The following is a 17,215-nucleotide window of genomic DNA, read 5'->3' as shown; positions in this document are numbered from 1 at the left end:
TGATAATGATAGATTCAAATAGACATTTGTTTTTATATATGTGAGAGTAACAGTAAGAGTTTCAATACACAGTTTCTCTATGCTTCTGGTAACTGCAGAAAAGGATGTTTGTTCAGATAAATAATTTCTAAAACATGTATAAATCAGACATAAAAATAGAGGTATCTTCTGCAGTTCATTTGTTGTTGTTTGCATATTTAATTCATTGTCTTGTTTTCAAGGCTGAGTAGTGCACTGTTTTCTTGAAGAGCTTATTTCTTAAAATTATTGACTATCGAATTTCCTCTTTCTTCCTTGTTAAATTTTTTTTTTTTTCTTGACAATGTATTATGTAACCCTATGTAATGTATAACTGAATGTTTCATTTTCACTCACATTCTTATGCTTGATCTTGTGTTAAGAAAAATTACCTTGTGGTGAAATTTTTCACCACGAGGTCATTTTTAGAGCGGGGGGGGGTTTGAGTAGGATAAATGTTTCATTCAAACAAAATGCAACTTTTCTGCAGTTATACAGGAAGGCTATGCACAGATTGGTCTTTCATAAGTTCAACAGTGCCACTTAGTATAGCAGACAAGTATTCATTTTACATGTAGTGATTATAAGTAATACATAAGCTTTCTATTTGGATATAAATCCTTCTTTCCTTGCTCTGTGCAAAATGTTTGCATACGTCAGTACATGGTTAGAATCATAACCATATGTAAAAAGTAAACTAATTTCTTTATTAATGAAAGAAAGAAGAAAAGTGGAGAAAGAAAAAGAGGGGTATGGAAATATTTTGTAATAGCATTCTTGTGTAGTGAGACTGTTCATTATCTCAGCAATTAAGTTTAAAGCCATTTTAAGCAGATGCATTGTAGAGTAATTTTTTGTCCAATTTTCTCATTTAAATCATCATTATCAGTGACTAACACACTTAAGCACCCACAACCTTTCAAAGTATCCTTGGATTTTGTAACCATAAATCCAGGATTTATGGTTATAAATCCTGGTTAGCCCTGTGCCATTTAAATGATCCACTTGAAAAGACAGATTTTAAGTGATTATGAATAGTTTCATTCCCTCAGGCCAAGAAGGATTATTACATTATCATTTGAAAAGTTTAGACAACTGCTATTGTTAACTTCATCGATCATGATTTCAAATAATTTTTGACAATAAAAATATGAATTATAGTTAGGAAAAATATTCTTGAATAGTTTTAAAACTAGAGCTGGACCAAAAATGAATATCATTACTCAGCATACCATTGTGGCTAAAAGCATATCGCATTTGTGAACTCTTAATTGCTTATTTACATTATAACTTGAAGTTGTTCGCAGTTTAATGTTTGTTTGCCAGTTTCCATTATTTTTGTGAGAACTGTCATGTGTGACAAATTGAGTATTATTTGGTATTATTTATAAATCTTTATGGACTCACCAACACAGTTTCACTGTGGATTCATTTAGAGAACTTGATTGTGTGGTGGTGTTTCTGTAAATGATATTCATCCATGATATTTTGTTCCATTGATATCTGTTGTCCTAAGTAGATGTAATGATCTACTTGTTTAATTTCATCATTATTGATTTTTATTATTTCTGATTTCGACATAGCTATTGAACATAAATTGGGTCTTCTTTAGGTTTATCTTTAGTCCAGCTGTTTTGCTGGCAATTTGGAGTTCTTGGATATGCTTAAATATCTTAAATATCTTCCATTTATCTTTAGACCTCTCCTTTCCCAATCAAGAAGTTTGAACATTTCTTCTTAGGCATGATTTAATAATTTTGGAAATATTGTGTCATTCTGTCTTATACCTCTCTGTATTTCCACAGTAGAGATGTTTCCATTGAAATGAATTGCTGCTGTGGCATTGGTGTATGCTAATTTGATAGTCCTGACGTATGGCTCCTCCACTTGTTGGTTTCATAATGCTTTAAGTATTGCACAAGTTACTGAATCAAAGGCTTTCTCATAATCAATAAAACCAAGACACAATAATGGTTACTGATAATCATTACACCATTCAATGATATGTTGTACAACTTGAATATTGTCCATTGTACTAAAGCCACTTCAAAAGCCTGCCTGTTCTTTTGGTCGTGCTAGGTCCAGAGTTGTACAAAGCTCATGAGCTAAGACTTTTGTAAACTACTGATATTAGACTGATGGGTCGGTAGTTTGCCAAGTCTTCTACCTCAGCTTTTTTATGTATCAGAATTAGGGTAGCCTTCATCCCATAAAACATCAATTTTCTTCAGGCATAAAGTAAATAGTTTTGCTAAGAGTTTGTAGATCATTTCTCCACCTGCTTTTAAAAGTTCAGCTATAACCCCATCCTCACCTTTTCCATTTTGCAAGCTTTGGATGCTCTACATAACTTCTGGTAGAATCTGTGGGACTTCAGCCATTTTGTATTTGTCTTCTTCATTTAATTCATCATCCTGATATGCTACTGAGTATAAGTCTTCAATTCTTTTTGCTATAGCATAACTGTCTCTGGTTATGGTCCCATCTTGTAGTTTGACTGCAACCCTCTGTTCTTTGCTGTTTGGCTTTTTTGAGACTATGGTTGTTTTCAATTGTTTGTTGTATGAATTTACAATTGAATTTTCTTAATTCTTCAGTGATAGGTTTTCTGATCGTTTTGCACAATTCAGTGTATCCAATTTTATTCTGTAGGGATTGTTTCATTTCTCTTTGTTTCTTCATCAGCTGTTTTGTTTCTTCAGAAATTTTGTCTTGTTTCTGTTCTGTGGTACCAGCTATTTCAAGTGAGCATTGTAAAAGGCTTTGGGTAATAATGTCATTATTTTCTGATGGATCAGCATTGTCATCTATAATAAGATATTTAAATCTATTGTTTAGTTCAGTGCTTCCCAAACTTCTGGATGTCAGGGCCCCCTTTGCAAAAATTAAAATATTTCACGGCCCCCCCCCTCGAAAAAAATCGTAATAGAGAGATATTATTATAATAGTTATTGTATTTATATTCAATACAAAACACACAGCAAATATTGCAAAAATCAAATGCAAATATTACATTTTCTGCCTCTTACCATTTGGTTCTGAAGACGATGCGGGCTGTTCTGGTTAAATATGAAATACTGTCCTTTTTTTTTTTTTTTTTTTTGAGTCTGTTTCTGCTTCTTCTGATTGTTCGCGGGATTTTTTTTAATTTTTTATCAGCCACTTAATGGCTGATAAAAAATAAACACAAGATTAAATTTTTTAGCGTAGAATAGATCAAATAATATCACTACTTACCGATACTGGCACACCACAGACTGATTACATGAAATTAGTGAATATTACCTAAATAAGGGAATCCCTGGACCAGGAACATTTTTCTCTTTTGTGACTTTTCTTCCTTTACGGTAATTAAACCTAATGCGAAACAGACAGCAAAGGCAGGTTATTAAAACGTGCATATGATTGGTGTGGTATTAAGAAAAGATTGCGCAACCGAAAGATAAAAGCATAGCTGACAATTGAGTTGAAATGCTAACTCTCTTCAACCGAATTCCATATGTGAAACTGCCATAACATTCATTATATATATATATATATATTACTTAGTTTTAACACTTTTACGAATTTTAACATGTTCGGTTGAATTTTATTGCTGCCTTGCGAAATCGAACTCACACATATCTAATTAATAACAATAGTTTTTAGTTAGGTAGTGTGTTTGCCCATGCAACATATGGTTTTGTTTCAATCTATACAGCATAGTTTTTTCTGTATGAGGGGACATGTGATTCATTAATTAGTGTGTTTTTATCCCAGTTGTGTCTAATTGCACTATTTGTTGAGAAATATATTACGCAGACTCCTCTTACCTTATTCACTGGCATAATAAAAGTATACTTGTTTTTATTGCCTCTGCAGTATAGTGGCTGTTAGGGAGGGTGGGTCGTTTACCACTGCAAGCAAATTGCTATCTCCCCACATGAAGTTGTTTAAGCTTTTTTTCATGTGTGAAGTATATTCGAAACTTTTATTGGTAACAGAAAACTAGCTCGTATGAGAGATAATATAAAACGAGTTTTGATATGTATATAAAGTCAATATCAACAGTCCCTGATTAAGAATGGGTGATGAAATGGACAGGAAGATTTGGAGCTTTCCTGGAGAGCATTCGAAGTAAATAGAATTAACCACTGCTTTGAAATGAAACATATGAATAAGCAATATTTACTAATATTCATTAAGCGCTGAAATACGTGGGAAGCAAAGTTTGTGAACCAACACCAATGTGTGAATTTTTCCATTAAAATATAAAAAATAACAAAAAAAAAGAAATAATAAATAATAAAAGTGAAATACGTTTCTTTTAAAATAAAAAAATCTACTCAGTCTTAAAACATTTTAAATTTGTTTTCATTATTTCACGGCCCCCAAGGGGGCCACGGCCCACAGTTTGGGAAGCGCTGGTTTAGTTTATGTTGGAATATATCTTTTTAATGTTCAGTTTATGTACATCTATGTTTTGCTTTGATCTTTGAAACATTTTTCTTCTTTCTTTTTGGCAGTTTATTTGAGTCTTACTGCATATCATACGATGGTCAATTCCAATGTTGAAGGTGTTTATAACAGAGTAGTCTTGAAAAATTTTTCTTATTGCTGAGGATAAAGTCAATTTCACTAGTTGGACTTTTCCATGTGTGCTTCCTATGTGTTTTTTTCTTGAAAAAAGAATTCATGATGTACAGGTTTTCTTTTTCTGAAAATTCTATTAGCCTTGCTCCTCTATCATCTCTCATGCCACATTCAAAATTTCCCATTGAGCTTTCATCTGATTGTTGTATACCATTTCTTATTTATATATTTATATATAATATAATTATATATATTATATATATATAAAATATATTTTATAATTTTTTATATTATAATTTTATAATGATAATTTATTATTATTTTATATATAATAAGTAGTGACAAATATAGTATGAGAGAAGATATGAAAGGTCTGTTGATAAAAGAAAGAAAGAAATGCGAGAGGATAAAAATTGTAGGATTGCTACAGATATGACAGTACTGAGTTAAGAAGGAGGGCGATGATAGCAAATGATTTCATGTGCAGGCTGTGTAGAAGGAATGGATGCAAGTTTTTAGATGTCTGGAGTGTGTTTGATGGTAGAAAAGACTTATATAAAAAAGATGGCCTGCCCTTGAATTCATTTGGCATCAGGAGCCTGGAGAAATTACTTCTTGGTATGAGACCTAATGGAGAGTCAGGGAAACTAGATCATCATGGGAGGAATGGGAAAAATGTGTGTGAAAGTTCAGCTATGGTATGCAGATGTGATCAAAATATGAATGTCTTCTTAATTGGTTATGTATGTGGCATAGGGGTGGGAAAATATACTTTGTGTTTGGATCTTTTAAGTGTGTCTGGGGAGGGAAAAGAAAATATTCTAGAACAAGACCAAATAGATTGCATGTCTAATTATAAGAATAGGCTAGGTGGTAATTTATTATGTCTATATGCAAATGCCAGGAACGTTAGAAACAAAGGGGTTGAGTTTGCTTCTTTATTGAATATGATGTGGCCTAAGATTGTTGGCATTAGTGAAACCTGGCTATCAGATATGGTAAGTGGGATCGATTGCAATGTCTATACTATTTTTAGGAAGAATGACAGAAAAGATAGGAGAGGAGGAGTACTATTAATGATATCGGATGATTTAAGTCCAGTTAGGGTAGAAATGCAAGAAAACAATGATGGTAACAATATCCCATGTAGTGGATTTGAGTCGATCTGGTGTGAAGTGGAGATTAAAAGAATGAAATTTATGGTGGGGTGTTGCTACAGACCTGGCGGCTCAGTTGCAGGGGATGAAGAAATGCATCACCAATTTAGTCTTATGGGTACCAAAATTAATGTCACCTAATGAACATTAGGTGACATTAATTTTACAAACATTGATTGGGTAGAAGAGAAATCTCATAAGAAAGAAGAGGAATTTATTGAATTGTTACAAGACGACTTTCTCAAGTAGCATGTGAAAGAACGAACTTGAGGTCAAAGAGTGGATTTGCTCATAGCATCAGAAGGAGTCTCTGTGAAGAATATGGCTATTTTACCACCAATTAGCGACAGTGATCATGTTGTGCTTTCCTGGGAAGTATCTAATTCTATTGATTCTCTGATTAAAACAGGTTACATGCTGACCTATGAAGCTGGAAATTATGATAAACTTAGGAGAATGCTATCTTTGGTCCCATGGTATCAGTTATTGAATGGGAAAATGTCAGCATTGCATGGGGAATCTTTGAAAGTGTGCTTAAATGAAATCTGAATGTATCCCTAGTGTTCGAAGAATAAATAGGTTAGGAGTGAAATGGTTGTGCAACTTTATTAAGCAAGAGATAGATACGAAGACAACAATGTGGAAAGAATATCTTGACAATAACAGTAAGAGGAATTATGGAATATATAAAGTTCAGGCCAGAAAAGTAACGAGTATTATGTGGAAAGCTAAATCAGAGTATGAAAAAAATTGGCCATACAAGCTAAAGGCAATCCAAAAGAATTTTATCATTATGCCACAAGCAAAAGAAACAACGAATGTGAAAGAATGACTTTATTGAATGTAGATGGTACTCGAGTGTCAGAAGCTAATGAAATTGTTCAGTTAATGAGTGCTCATTTTGCTTAGATATATCAACCAGGCATATGTAACATGGTGCACAGTGCTAATGCTACACTGAATGAAGAAGTAGAGGTTCATGAAAATGAGGTTGAAGAGATGTTGCATAACCTGGATAAGAATTTGTCTGTAGGGACAGACGGAACGTCAGCCTATTTGCTAAAGGAATGTTCAGCCGAATTGGCTAGGCCTTTCACATGTTTGTATAACTTGATTCTCAGCTCAGGAATGATACCACAAGAATGGAAGGAATGTGTGATAGTTCCGTTGTACAAGGGTGGTGCAAAAACTGATGTGTCTAACTACCAACCCATCACTATCTCTGGTTTTGTTGTGAAGATTTTAGAGAAATTGGTAAGAACTCGCATACAGAAATGGGTGGACAAACATGCAATACTCTGCAAGGAGCAGCATGGGTTTACTAAAGGAAGGTCATGTTTTAGCAGTTTGCTCATATCTTTAAAGGTACCTTTGGCATGACTATGAACAATACATTACATGAAATAAACAAGAAGCCAAAAAGGCTTCACTTCGGTGAGACAAAATTATACAAATTAAGTGGATATTGAATCCAACATTATTTCAAAGCTGAATATAGAAACTCTAAGAGTTTCATGCCGAATATATAGAAACTATAAAAGTTTCCGCAGATCCAAGCGTAAGCCAACTTAGTTCAGGCTAGGGCAACTCGTAGTAAAGGTGTAGTAAGTTCTGATCACTATCCTTAGTATTTTCCATAATGCAAAGCACATCTCCTTACAGACATGTATGACACTATACATTATGGAGGGAGGGTCACTACCCAGACTGGTTTCGAGCTTCGTTGAGGTCTCATCAGTGAGTAGGTAGACCCAAATGTAAATACTGAGGTTGAAGTGATGCAGAAGTTATTCTTTACCATATGAGTTGCCAACAGGTGCACCAAGAATTAATGAGATAAATAAAGAGCCAAAAAAGGCTGCGAAGATGAGCTTGAGCAATCATGGCTGCTACTGATATTCAGTAATTACAAAATGATTTGGGCAAATGAAAATGGCTGTCAGTTTAATGTTAGTAAGTGTAAAGTTATGCACTTTGGCATGATTAGATTTCCAGTAGCATATTATATTAGTGGGGTTATGCTACAAGAAACTGAGGAGGCAAAGGGATCTTGGCGGATAGGAATTTGAAGTTCAAATGTCACATAGCAAAAGTTGCAAATACAACTCAGTTGCAACATTGAAGTGAACCTTTACACATAAGGAAGTCATTTTGCCTCTTTATAAGGCTTTGATAAGACTACAAGATTATTGTGCACAGATTTGGTCTCCCAGATTCCAAGGGGATAAAGAAGCTGTGGAAAGGATGCAAAGAAGAGTTACAAAGATTATATCTGGATTATGAGATGAGGACAGATTGTGAGTATGTGGATTGGTCTGTTAATAAAAGAAAGAGGGGTGATATGATAGAGGTCTATGAACTTTTGAATTTTTCGTTATATGGAAGGTAGGGAGAGAACACGGGGGCATCCATGGAAGTTAAATTTATTTGCAGGCAAGAAAGGGGTAAGAGCTAGATCTTTCTCCCAGAGAGTAGTGAGTGGAATAGTTTGGCTTTATGAGTAGTGAGTGCATCTAGTGTGAATGAAATTAAGGCAAGGTATGATATGAGAGCTGGTTTGGCCGATTGATAGCCTCCCTCAATGAGTCCTTGACTCCCTGGAGGTCAGATAATAATAATAATTTCTTTAACCATAATCTCATCTATTTTATTATAACTTATATTCTATTATTCTGTTATATAAGTAGGGCTTACTGATAATTTTATGCGAGTATATTCTATAAGTGAAATATCTAAAGAATTAAAACTAAAAGGGGAAAATTAAAATTAAAAACTTAAGTAAAAAAAAAATTAAATTAAAATTGACAAGAAAATAAGTCCACTTGTGCTGTCTTCATGACTTGGCTACTTGTATAGTAGAGACAGTGTGCTTTATATTTAAATTGCACTCTTATCCTATAATGGACAGCACACTTCCTTTTTGACATATATATTACCTTGCATTGTGGAAGGGAGTGGTCACTCATTCCCAAGACATTCCACCATCTCTTTCAGCTCATTTATCTCTCTCTGCAAGTTAGCACTCTTACTCGTCATTCATCCTCCAAATCATGACCATCTCCAAAAGCTTCACAATCGTTCAAGTTCTTTTACACTCCCCACTCTTATTTTTTCATTCATATTTTGCTCATTATTCTCACCTATCACACTGTCTCTCGAAAATCTTCTGCTCCTGATGCAATGAGGTCAGATATTGTAACATCTAACTCACCAAATTCCTTCCTTTGCCTACATTTTACGCATATACTCACTCCCCCTTCTCTCACCCTCTGCATATCCAACTGCTGGGATGCATACATGCCACAAAATCCTGTATTATGTTATGCAAAATAGAGTCCTTGAATAGAAAGAGTGGGGGAGGACTTAGTGATACGTCATTTGTAATTGGAGTTGCAACAGCCGCCATCATTCAAATTGTGCTGAGGAACTACTACAACTAAACGCTAAATACTGGTTATATGCTCTATTGTAAGCTGATTTACTTACTTGATACTATAAGTATAAACTATATTTAACTATACTAAATGGCAAAAACTTATCTTCTCTTCCACCACACTTGTCTGGCTCTGACCTCGCCTTCTCAGTAACCCTAAAATAACATAATATAAACAACAACTAAATTCCAAAAGCAGCACCACTAAAGAGCACTTGTATTACTGAGAAAAATGTAGCACAATTCACAACAAAAGTCACACTATACACCTTTAAAAACACTTCTTTTTTTTAACCACAGCTCAAATCCACCGCCACGTTCTTCAGCAATTCTAGCATCCAAACATTTTTATATAAGATTTTGCTGAAGTGGCCATTCTGTAATGTCATTGTTAAGGAAATTTATCTTTATAGTTTACATGCTTACCGTTTACAGTGATATAACATTATTTCAATGTGGTAGGATATTGCCCGATTCCCAAGACATTACTAAGACCTACAGTTTTACTCAAAAATAAATTTTAAAAAATTAAGCTTAAAAACACTAATAATTGACAATTGAACATTTTTTAAATGATTTTTTTATCCATTCTACTAATACAGGTTTGTTTTGGATACCTTTTCAACAGACATCCCCCTCCTCCCACTCTCTCTCTCTCTCTCTCTAAAAATGATAAGCTATAGATATTATTAATCAAAATGTTAAAGAATAATGTTTGTGTGTGTTTAATGTTAAACACAAGCTTCTGGTTTTTTTGCTAATGCTAGACATTATTTCATTTTGCATGTAATGCATTTTCATTATTTGAGTTGATTGAGTTTTCTGCTCATATTTGTGTAATGATTATTAAAATTTTTTTAATATATGTTTATATCTCTACAAATAGGACATGAATGACTTTCCTGATACCATTACTAATCCAAATGGAAGGCCTGTAATTAGTGATATTGAACTAGTAACCTTGTCAGTGCGAGAACTCAACAGACATTTAAAATCTTCTGGTTTGTCTAGAGCAGATATTATGAGAATGAAGCAGCGTCGCAGAACTTTGAAGAATCGCGGTTATGCTGCTAGCTGTCGCAACAAACGTCTGGAACAAAAGGATGATTTAGAGCAAGATCGTGTCATGGTATTAGCAGAAATTAGCAGAATCAGAGAAGAAAATAAAAAAATACATGATGAAATTAATAGTATTAGAGAAAAATATGAAGCCTTAAAACAGTATGCCCAGCAAAGAAATATTGCATTACCTCAAGAGTTAATTTCTGGATTTGATGCATAGTTTGATATGATTAACCTTTCTATCGGCCCGGGTGGATGAAATAGTGAGATCAAATTGCACTTCTTATCTATGTAATTCAATAGGTGTTATAGAATTGTATCCAGATTTTGCTGGATGTCTATAGTCATGGCCAGTTGGAGTGTTAAATGGAACTATGCAGCTCTTATTTTTACGCTCAGGTTAGACTTACGTGCCTTAAAATAACCAAGGGCAGAATGTAATGAATGCCATTTTCCTTCTTAGTTATGTCCAGTGATAAAATATGCTTAATGATACAAAAGTCACATATAAGGATTGAATATTTATATATTTTTATTTACTGATTTTAGCATATCTGTTAAGCACTTTTTTTTTTAAACTGGTTTAAATTTTTTTTTTAATTGGTCAAATATACACTAAGATTTCCTCTCTTGCATAGGGAAGGGGTGGGGGGGCAATGTTTATAAGAAGGAAGAAATCATATTGCAAATTTGGCTAATTCAGAAAAAAAAAAAATAATAAAATAAATATAGTAACATATATCTCAGAATTTCTCTTTCAGAAGAGCTGACTACTTTTCTAAGAATTGTGTAGTTCAGCATAATATTTTCTCCCACCTCCTTTTGATATTGAAAGCTGAGGAATATCATGCTTTTGAGTAACATATCAATATTTGTATTAATATTAAAAAGGAGGTAAATTTTCTATTAGATCCAAAGATTGCTTATTTCCCAGGAATCCTGAGTATGGAAAGTTTATAAAAAAGCTTTATTATTTTAACAGGAATAGGTTTTTGTCCTTGCCTTCCGAGAAAAGTGGTTTTTTATTACTGTTATTGTTTTTTCTTGTTAATCTCAATTTACCTTCATGTAAAATCTGTACATTAAATTTTGTTGTTACTGATAAGTTGACCACATCTATTTATAAATTTATTATAAAACTTGATGTATGATACCTTTAATTTTGAATGCTAAGAATGATCCTGTAGAATAATTTTTATTATGGCAGAGCTACAGATGGTTACTAAACTTGGTATACAAAAACAAAGTAAGAATGTTGACAAATTAGAACAGTTGTATGTCATTTATTTCACTATTTTTATTTCATCTGTTTCAGACCAAAGTGAGCCAATTTACATAAATTTGTTCAAATTGGTGTGGGAGGAATAATATATACATATTCATGTGCTCACACACTCTGAAGTACCACTGGAAGAGATCAACTTCGTTGGTATTGCAAGAAGCAATAGCATCATTATTTGTGCATGGTATAAAATCCAGTGTTTTATGTGGTGGAATATGGTTTAGGTAATCAAGAAATCATACCACAGCTTTTTGTCATATTGAAGGCTTGCTAATGATGGTCATACACCATTCCATGAAGAGTTCAACCACTACCTGAATTAGTTTCATAGTAAGAGGTTTACTATGAACAGACTTAAAAACATAATGGTATAATTGTTTTCTGTAGATTTCATATAATTTATGATTTGATATTGGTGTAAGTTGTATTAATTTTGAATGTAATTTAGCATACGTAATATTTTATATGTAATGTGAGATTCAGTATTTAACCTTCAAAACATCCCATAATTTTTTTTTATTTTCTCAGAAGTTTTCATTTCTTTCTGTAAAGAATTTTACAGTAAGAAGGAAAGAAAGCATATTTACTGAATTTTTATCATGTGTTATTGCTACTTTATACCTACTGTTCAGCTATGCCCACTCATATTTAAACATATTAGTAGCATGATAAGTAGATCTTTTTCACTGTTTGTGTATGTGTGAGCTTTTTTCTGAATTCTGGTTATATTTCAGATACATGCATTTGTTTCCAGTGAATAAAATAAAGAAAGTGTTGATCAGAATAGTTAGAGATTTTAGAAAAAGTGTCAGTTAGATGATAATAGTGGAATTTTCTGAAAGGAACACAGAGAATCAGGATACCAGTTTTAAATCTCATACACAATGAAATAGTAGTTTACTGGAAAATTTTCTACTCTAATTAAATGTGATTCCTTCTTATATCATAGGTGATAGAAGCTAGAGGTAACATCTCTAGTTTATGCTGTGCAATTCAAAGCAAAACATAAGGGAGAGTCATTAACTCCAATAAGGTGTCATCATTCTGTTATATATGACATATTATATACTTCAGTATGATAATCTTTTTTTCAGAGAGACAAATTGTGATGACCTGTTTCCATGGCAACAATTCTGTATGATATAGTAGTCGCTGTACATGCATCTGCCAAGAACAAGAGACAAGTGTCAAGAACTCGGTATAAAATGACAAATATCTGCATACACCTCCTTGACACAACATCATTTGATAATGAAATGTGATGACAGAACAAGGCAGTCGTGTTCAGTTAACTTGAAATGCACAACAGCATAATTTCAAGTTAATTTAAATAATTAAAAAGTGAAACTGCATTTTATATTTCAATTGAAAACTTATTTCAAAATATGTGAATTGAAAATTATGTGACACCATTGTGTTAGCAGAAAAAAATGGATTGATTCTATTTAAATTTATTCAGTACTAGGATCTTATTTTGTTATTAATTTTATTAAAGCTAGTCAAATAGTCAGCAATGATGCACAGTGCATAAGTTGCAGTCATGATGCATCTGAGAACCATCCTCAGAAATTGCATGTCTGAATAGATGGTTTAAGTAGTAGCATTATTTACATTTGATTATTAAATTCATGAATTATTGATATCTGACATTAAAAATTTAATTTTGTTGTAGATTCTATTGCTCCCCCAAGTTTACAAACCCAAGGAAATTATTCTTCTTTTTGACTTAGTGTTGTCAGTTTTATGGGGAAATGATTTATGGAAACCTTCATAGCAAAATAAATGGAAATGTGGAAGCTTCGGTGCACTGAGTTACTACAAATATTTCATCGGTTCAAGTATAAATGTATTCATTGGCTTTCAGTATTCTAATTATTTTAATTTTCATGTGATTTTGTTATTTTCAGTGATGTAAATGGATTTAATTACAAAATTGAAATAGGAAAGGATGCATGTTGCCATCAACCTCTTGGTGGCGGTTGTCAAATCATGCTAACAGCAGGTTTCTTTCAAAATTTAATGAATAAAATGCAAGTTATATATTTCCAAGATGTATCTGAGATAGGCAGAAGAAAGTGGGGGGGGGGGATATCTTTGAAAAGAGGACAAGAATATGTATTAAAAGTTGCATATTTATAAGATTTCTATGTATCTTCTAAGGTTCTTTCTTTTCCATAAAGAGAACATCTATTCCCTTGTTTGAGATCCAATCTGTTTTTATTTTTCTGCCTATGTTTTCATGCAAAGTTATGTAGACCTTATTTCCTTTAAATCTTATGAAATTTAAAAAGAAAGTAATGTAGGATCTTTTGGATTTAATCTTGAACTATTGATTTTAATAGTGTGTTTAGTTAGTGAAAGAAGAGAATACAAGATGTAGGACATCTTAATGGCATTTTAAAACAATCCATTGACATACATGCATTGTTTTTCTGACATTTCTAATTAACAGTTTTATGTTAAAGAGGTTCAAAAAGTTATATTAAAAATATTAAACTGGAAACTTTTTTTTCGTTAAAGGAAATTTTACCTTGTAAAGAGAAGTTCGATGATCACGTGCGTAAATGTGTTTTTTCACTTCGCATTTTTGGCAATTTATTAAATAGGTAGAACACCTACAAAGCCATTCCCTTATATCCTGTGTGTAGTAATATCTTGTGGGAGGGGGAAATTAGTTTAGATTGATGACATAACTTGACTATCTTGACTTTTATCATGAGTATTTTTGGATTATATTATCAGAGTGCTTGTTTTGGTAGAGCCGACAAATAAATGCAACTCCTTCATTAATCTGCAGAAGTATCAAATTAAAGCACTACAGGCACAGTGTTTTATTGACTGACTGACTACTTTTTTTTTTTGGAAGAAAGACTCCCCCCCCCCCCCCTCAAAGAGTAGTTTTGTCATGTTTGTAAATATAACTGATTTCCATTATATCCGTCTTAAATTAGGAATATTATATAAATCAGATGTGTTAAGCTTTTCATGCTTTCACTTATTACAGTTTAGTGTGATTGTAACTGGTATGATAATTATGCTAGTCCCACTCCATTAGTGCTGTTGGAGGGCTAAAAGTGCCAAACCCTTGCTTCACAGACCAAACCTAGTATTTCTGTAAACCATTTCAAAGCTCCAATAAGCAGGGTGATCTCATATTAGGCACTGAAACCCATCTGTCACCTTAAAACGTTCACAAACATCCATGTTAAAATGGGATTCAAAACCACAGGCTGAAGATGATATGAATTCAGCAAACCAGAACAAAAAGCTTTCCTTGATCCCCTACTCCTCTTTTAATTCCTGCTGTCTGTTAGTTTTATTTCAAAAGCTTTCTAATAGTTTGCTGAACAAACTAAATGCTGTGATAATAAAAACTTATTTATGCATATAATTAAATGTGAATGCAATATTCAAAGAGAACTTTTATATTGATATTGACACAAATTATGAGACTGATAAAACATGGTGTGGATATTTTTAGATGATTATTATTGATGTTTTTGTTTTAATGGAAGAAACAAGTGTCTAGATATAATAATTAACTAAATTTTAATTTAGTTAATTATTATATCTAGACACTAATTATTAGGCCAGCATTTTACCTTATTCACTAAAGCATAATGGTAAATATATGCACTTGCTGCTGACATAGAAGACAAACAATAGAGGTGAGTAATAAATGCTGAAATCCAGCAGTTCTGGTATTTGGACAGTCTCATACTTATGATCTACATTTTTGGTAGAAGTGTGAGACATCCATATCTGTATAGATTTTTATATGTGGTGTAGAGCCATGGCAGATTCCAAAAAGTCTCCCAGAGATAAATTTGTATATAATCTTTGATGGGGAAGTGGGGAGTCATTGGCTATGAAAGCATCAAGGAGTCTGGCTAATATTTTAATAATATCATGCTGCTGGAAATTAATGGTGTGAAAGATGTTGGATGTGCCTACCAGTTAAGTTTTCTATAGACAGAAAGGATAAATATCCTTTTGAGTATACAACTAACTAGAAGCTCTAAAAAAAAAAGATTGGGGGGGGCATAAATAGTTTATTTGTTTATTATGATAAAATGGATTTTAAGGTGTTAGCTATTAAGGTGTTCTTAAACTATTCTAATATGTCCATGTTATGTGGGTAAATAAATGAAGAATAATCATAATTATCGTGTAGCATATGTCAAGTTTGTGGAGAACGGAGTCTATAAGTATGGTTGTCTTCTTTGTTATGACATTATTAGGATATTATTATGAGACTGCCAGCACACATGTTGAGAGTGCCTTACTGTGCTTTAAGAAAGTACCAGTAAGGATTACCTCCATTTAAGTACTCATTCTATTGTTAACATTTCTGTTGTGCCTGAGTGTACATGCTTATTATTGCCTAAATGCCTGGTTGACCGACACAACATATTAGCTTAATAATTTTTAAAAATAAATAAATAAATCTAGGCATTGTTTCTTTCTGCTAAACAAAAAAACTAGTGATTTAAGATGAGTGTCTTTAGTAAACGGTGTGTATGTTTACATTGTAGTTGAATATTAGAAAATATTCCCTTGTTATACTGATACTTGTGATTTTACAAATTTATGAAACATTTTGCAAAGTGGTTTTAAATTCTTGTCTATATTTTTTGTAATAGTTTTCAGACTCATTTTTTATGGAATTTTCAGAAGAATAGAAAAAATTGTAATATTGTATAATTCCTAATCAAAATTTTCCGTTTTTGTATTTTATTTTATTATTGTTTATTATTATTATTATTTTGGTAGTTTGACCTTTTTCTAATATATACAAATTTAACATTCTTATACAGGGTTGCCTATAAGTCACGAAAGAGTAAAATAAGTGATTTTTCATAACTAATTTAAAATTAAAAAAACTCTTAAGTTCTGTATTTTATTATAACAAAAAAAAATAAATAAAAATAATAAATAGAAAGTTATTAAATGTTTAAATCCCTTCATGACTTATGAGCCAACCTCTAACTACAAACTCAGTTTTGAAACTTTTTTTTTTTGAAACTCATCACAAATTATATTATAACATATAATCGCAAATTATACATAGTCACATTGGCTTCTGTGTTGAACAGCTTTCAACAGTGAGTGTTTGTGCTATCAGGTAACTGCTAGTGTTACCATTAATCTAGAGCCAGTTGGCTGATAAAAATATTTTTATGGCAAATGTTTTGGTCTTTGCATTTTTGTCTGTGCTGGAGACTTGGTGTTGTTTTGTATGGACAAGTAGCAGTATCTTCTCAAGGATATGTGGATGATAAGATTTGCTTTACATCTACTCTTTGCATAGAGTTGCTTTCGATCACTTTAAAAGGTTAAATTAGTTGATGAATATAGAATAAGGGTTATATGCCTGAAGCTAAAATACTTGAGAAATATTTAAGAGAAGTCATTGGGAATGGTACAAAAGTAATGGCTCCCCTCCCATCTACAGAAAATCAGATTTATTTAATGATTACTTTTACATGGGTTAATTATTCAGTTTTTGCCTTCTCAGCTGTTGTGTACTGATCTCATAAAAGTCTTTACTCTGACAATGGAGCTATTCATGAACAGCTTGCTTCATTTCCTTGTTGGCTGCAAAATAGCATTCTCAGGGTTCATCCCTCACCGGGCCAGACATATGGTAATCAGATTTGAGTTGTGGAGAAGATGAGTCTATCCAAATAT

The 17,215-nt window shown here is 32.6% G+C and overlaps 1 protein-coding gene across 1 annotated transcript in view; it reads left to right on the top strand.

Moving 5' to 3' along the window:
• Positions 1-15,033, top strand: part of LOC150102950 (transcription factor MafK-like) — a 41,864-nt gene extending 26,831 nt beyond the window's left edge. The window contains exon 3 of the mRNA XM_090397596.1: positions 10,067-15,033. Coding sequence (XP_090253722.1) covers positions 10,067-10,462 — 396 coding nt within the window. The 3' untranslated portion in view covers positions 10,463-15,033. The remainder of the gene's footprint in view (positions 1-10,066) is intronic.
• The last annotated feature ends 2,182 nt before the right edge of the window (positions 15,034-17,215 follow it).

This window comes from Typopeltis vanoorti, chromosome 9, assembly GCF_054136105.1.
Source record: "Typopeltis vanoorti isolate ZY-2024b chromosome 9, IOZ_Tvanoo_1.0, whole genome shotgun sequence".
Classification (NCBI taxonomy): domain Eukaryota; kingdom Metazoa; phylum Arthropoda; class Arachnida; order Uropygi; family Thelyphonidae; genus Typopeltis; species Typopeltis vanoorti.
This window is presented reverse-complemented; position numbering and strand designations above follow the sequence as displayed.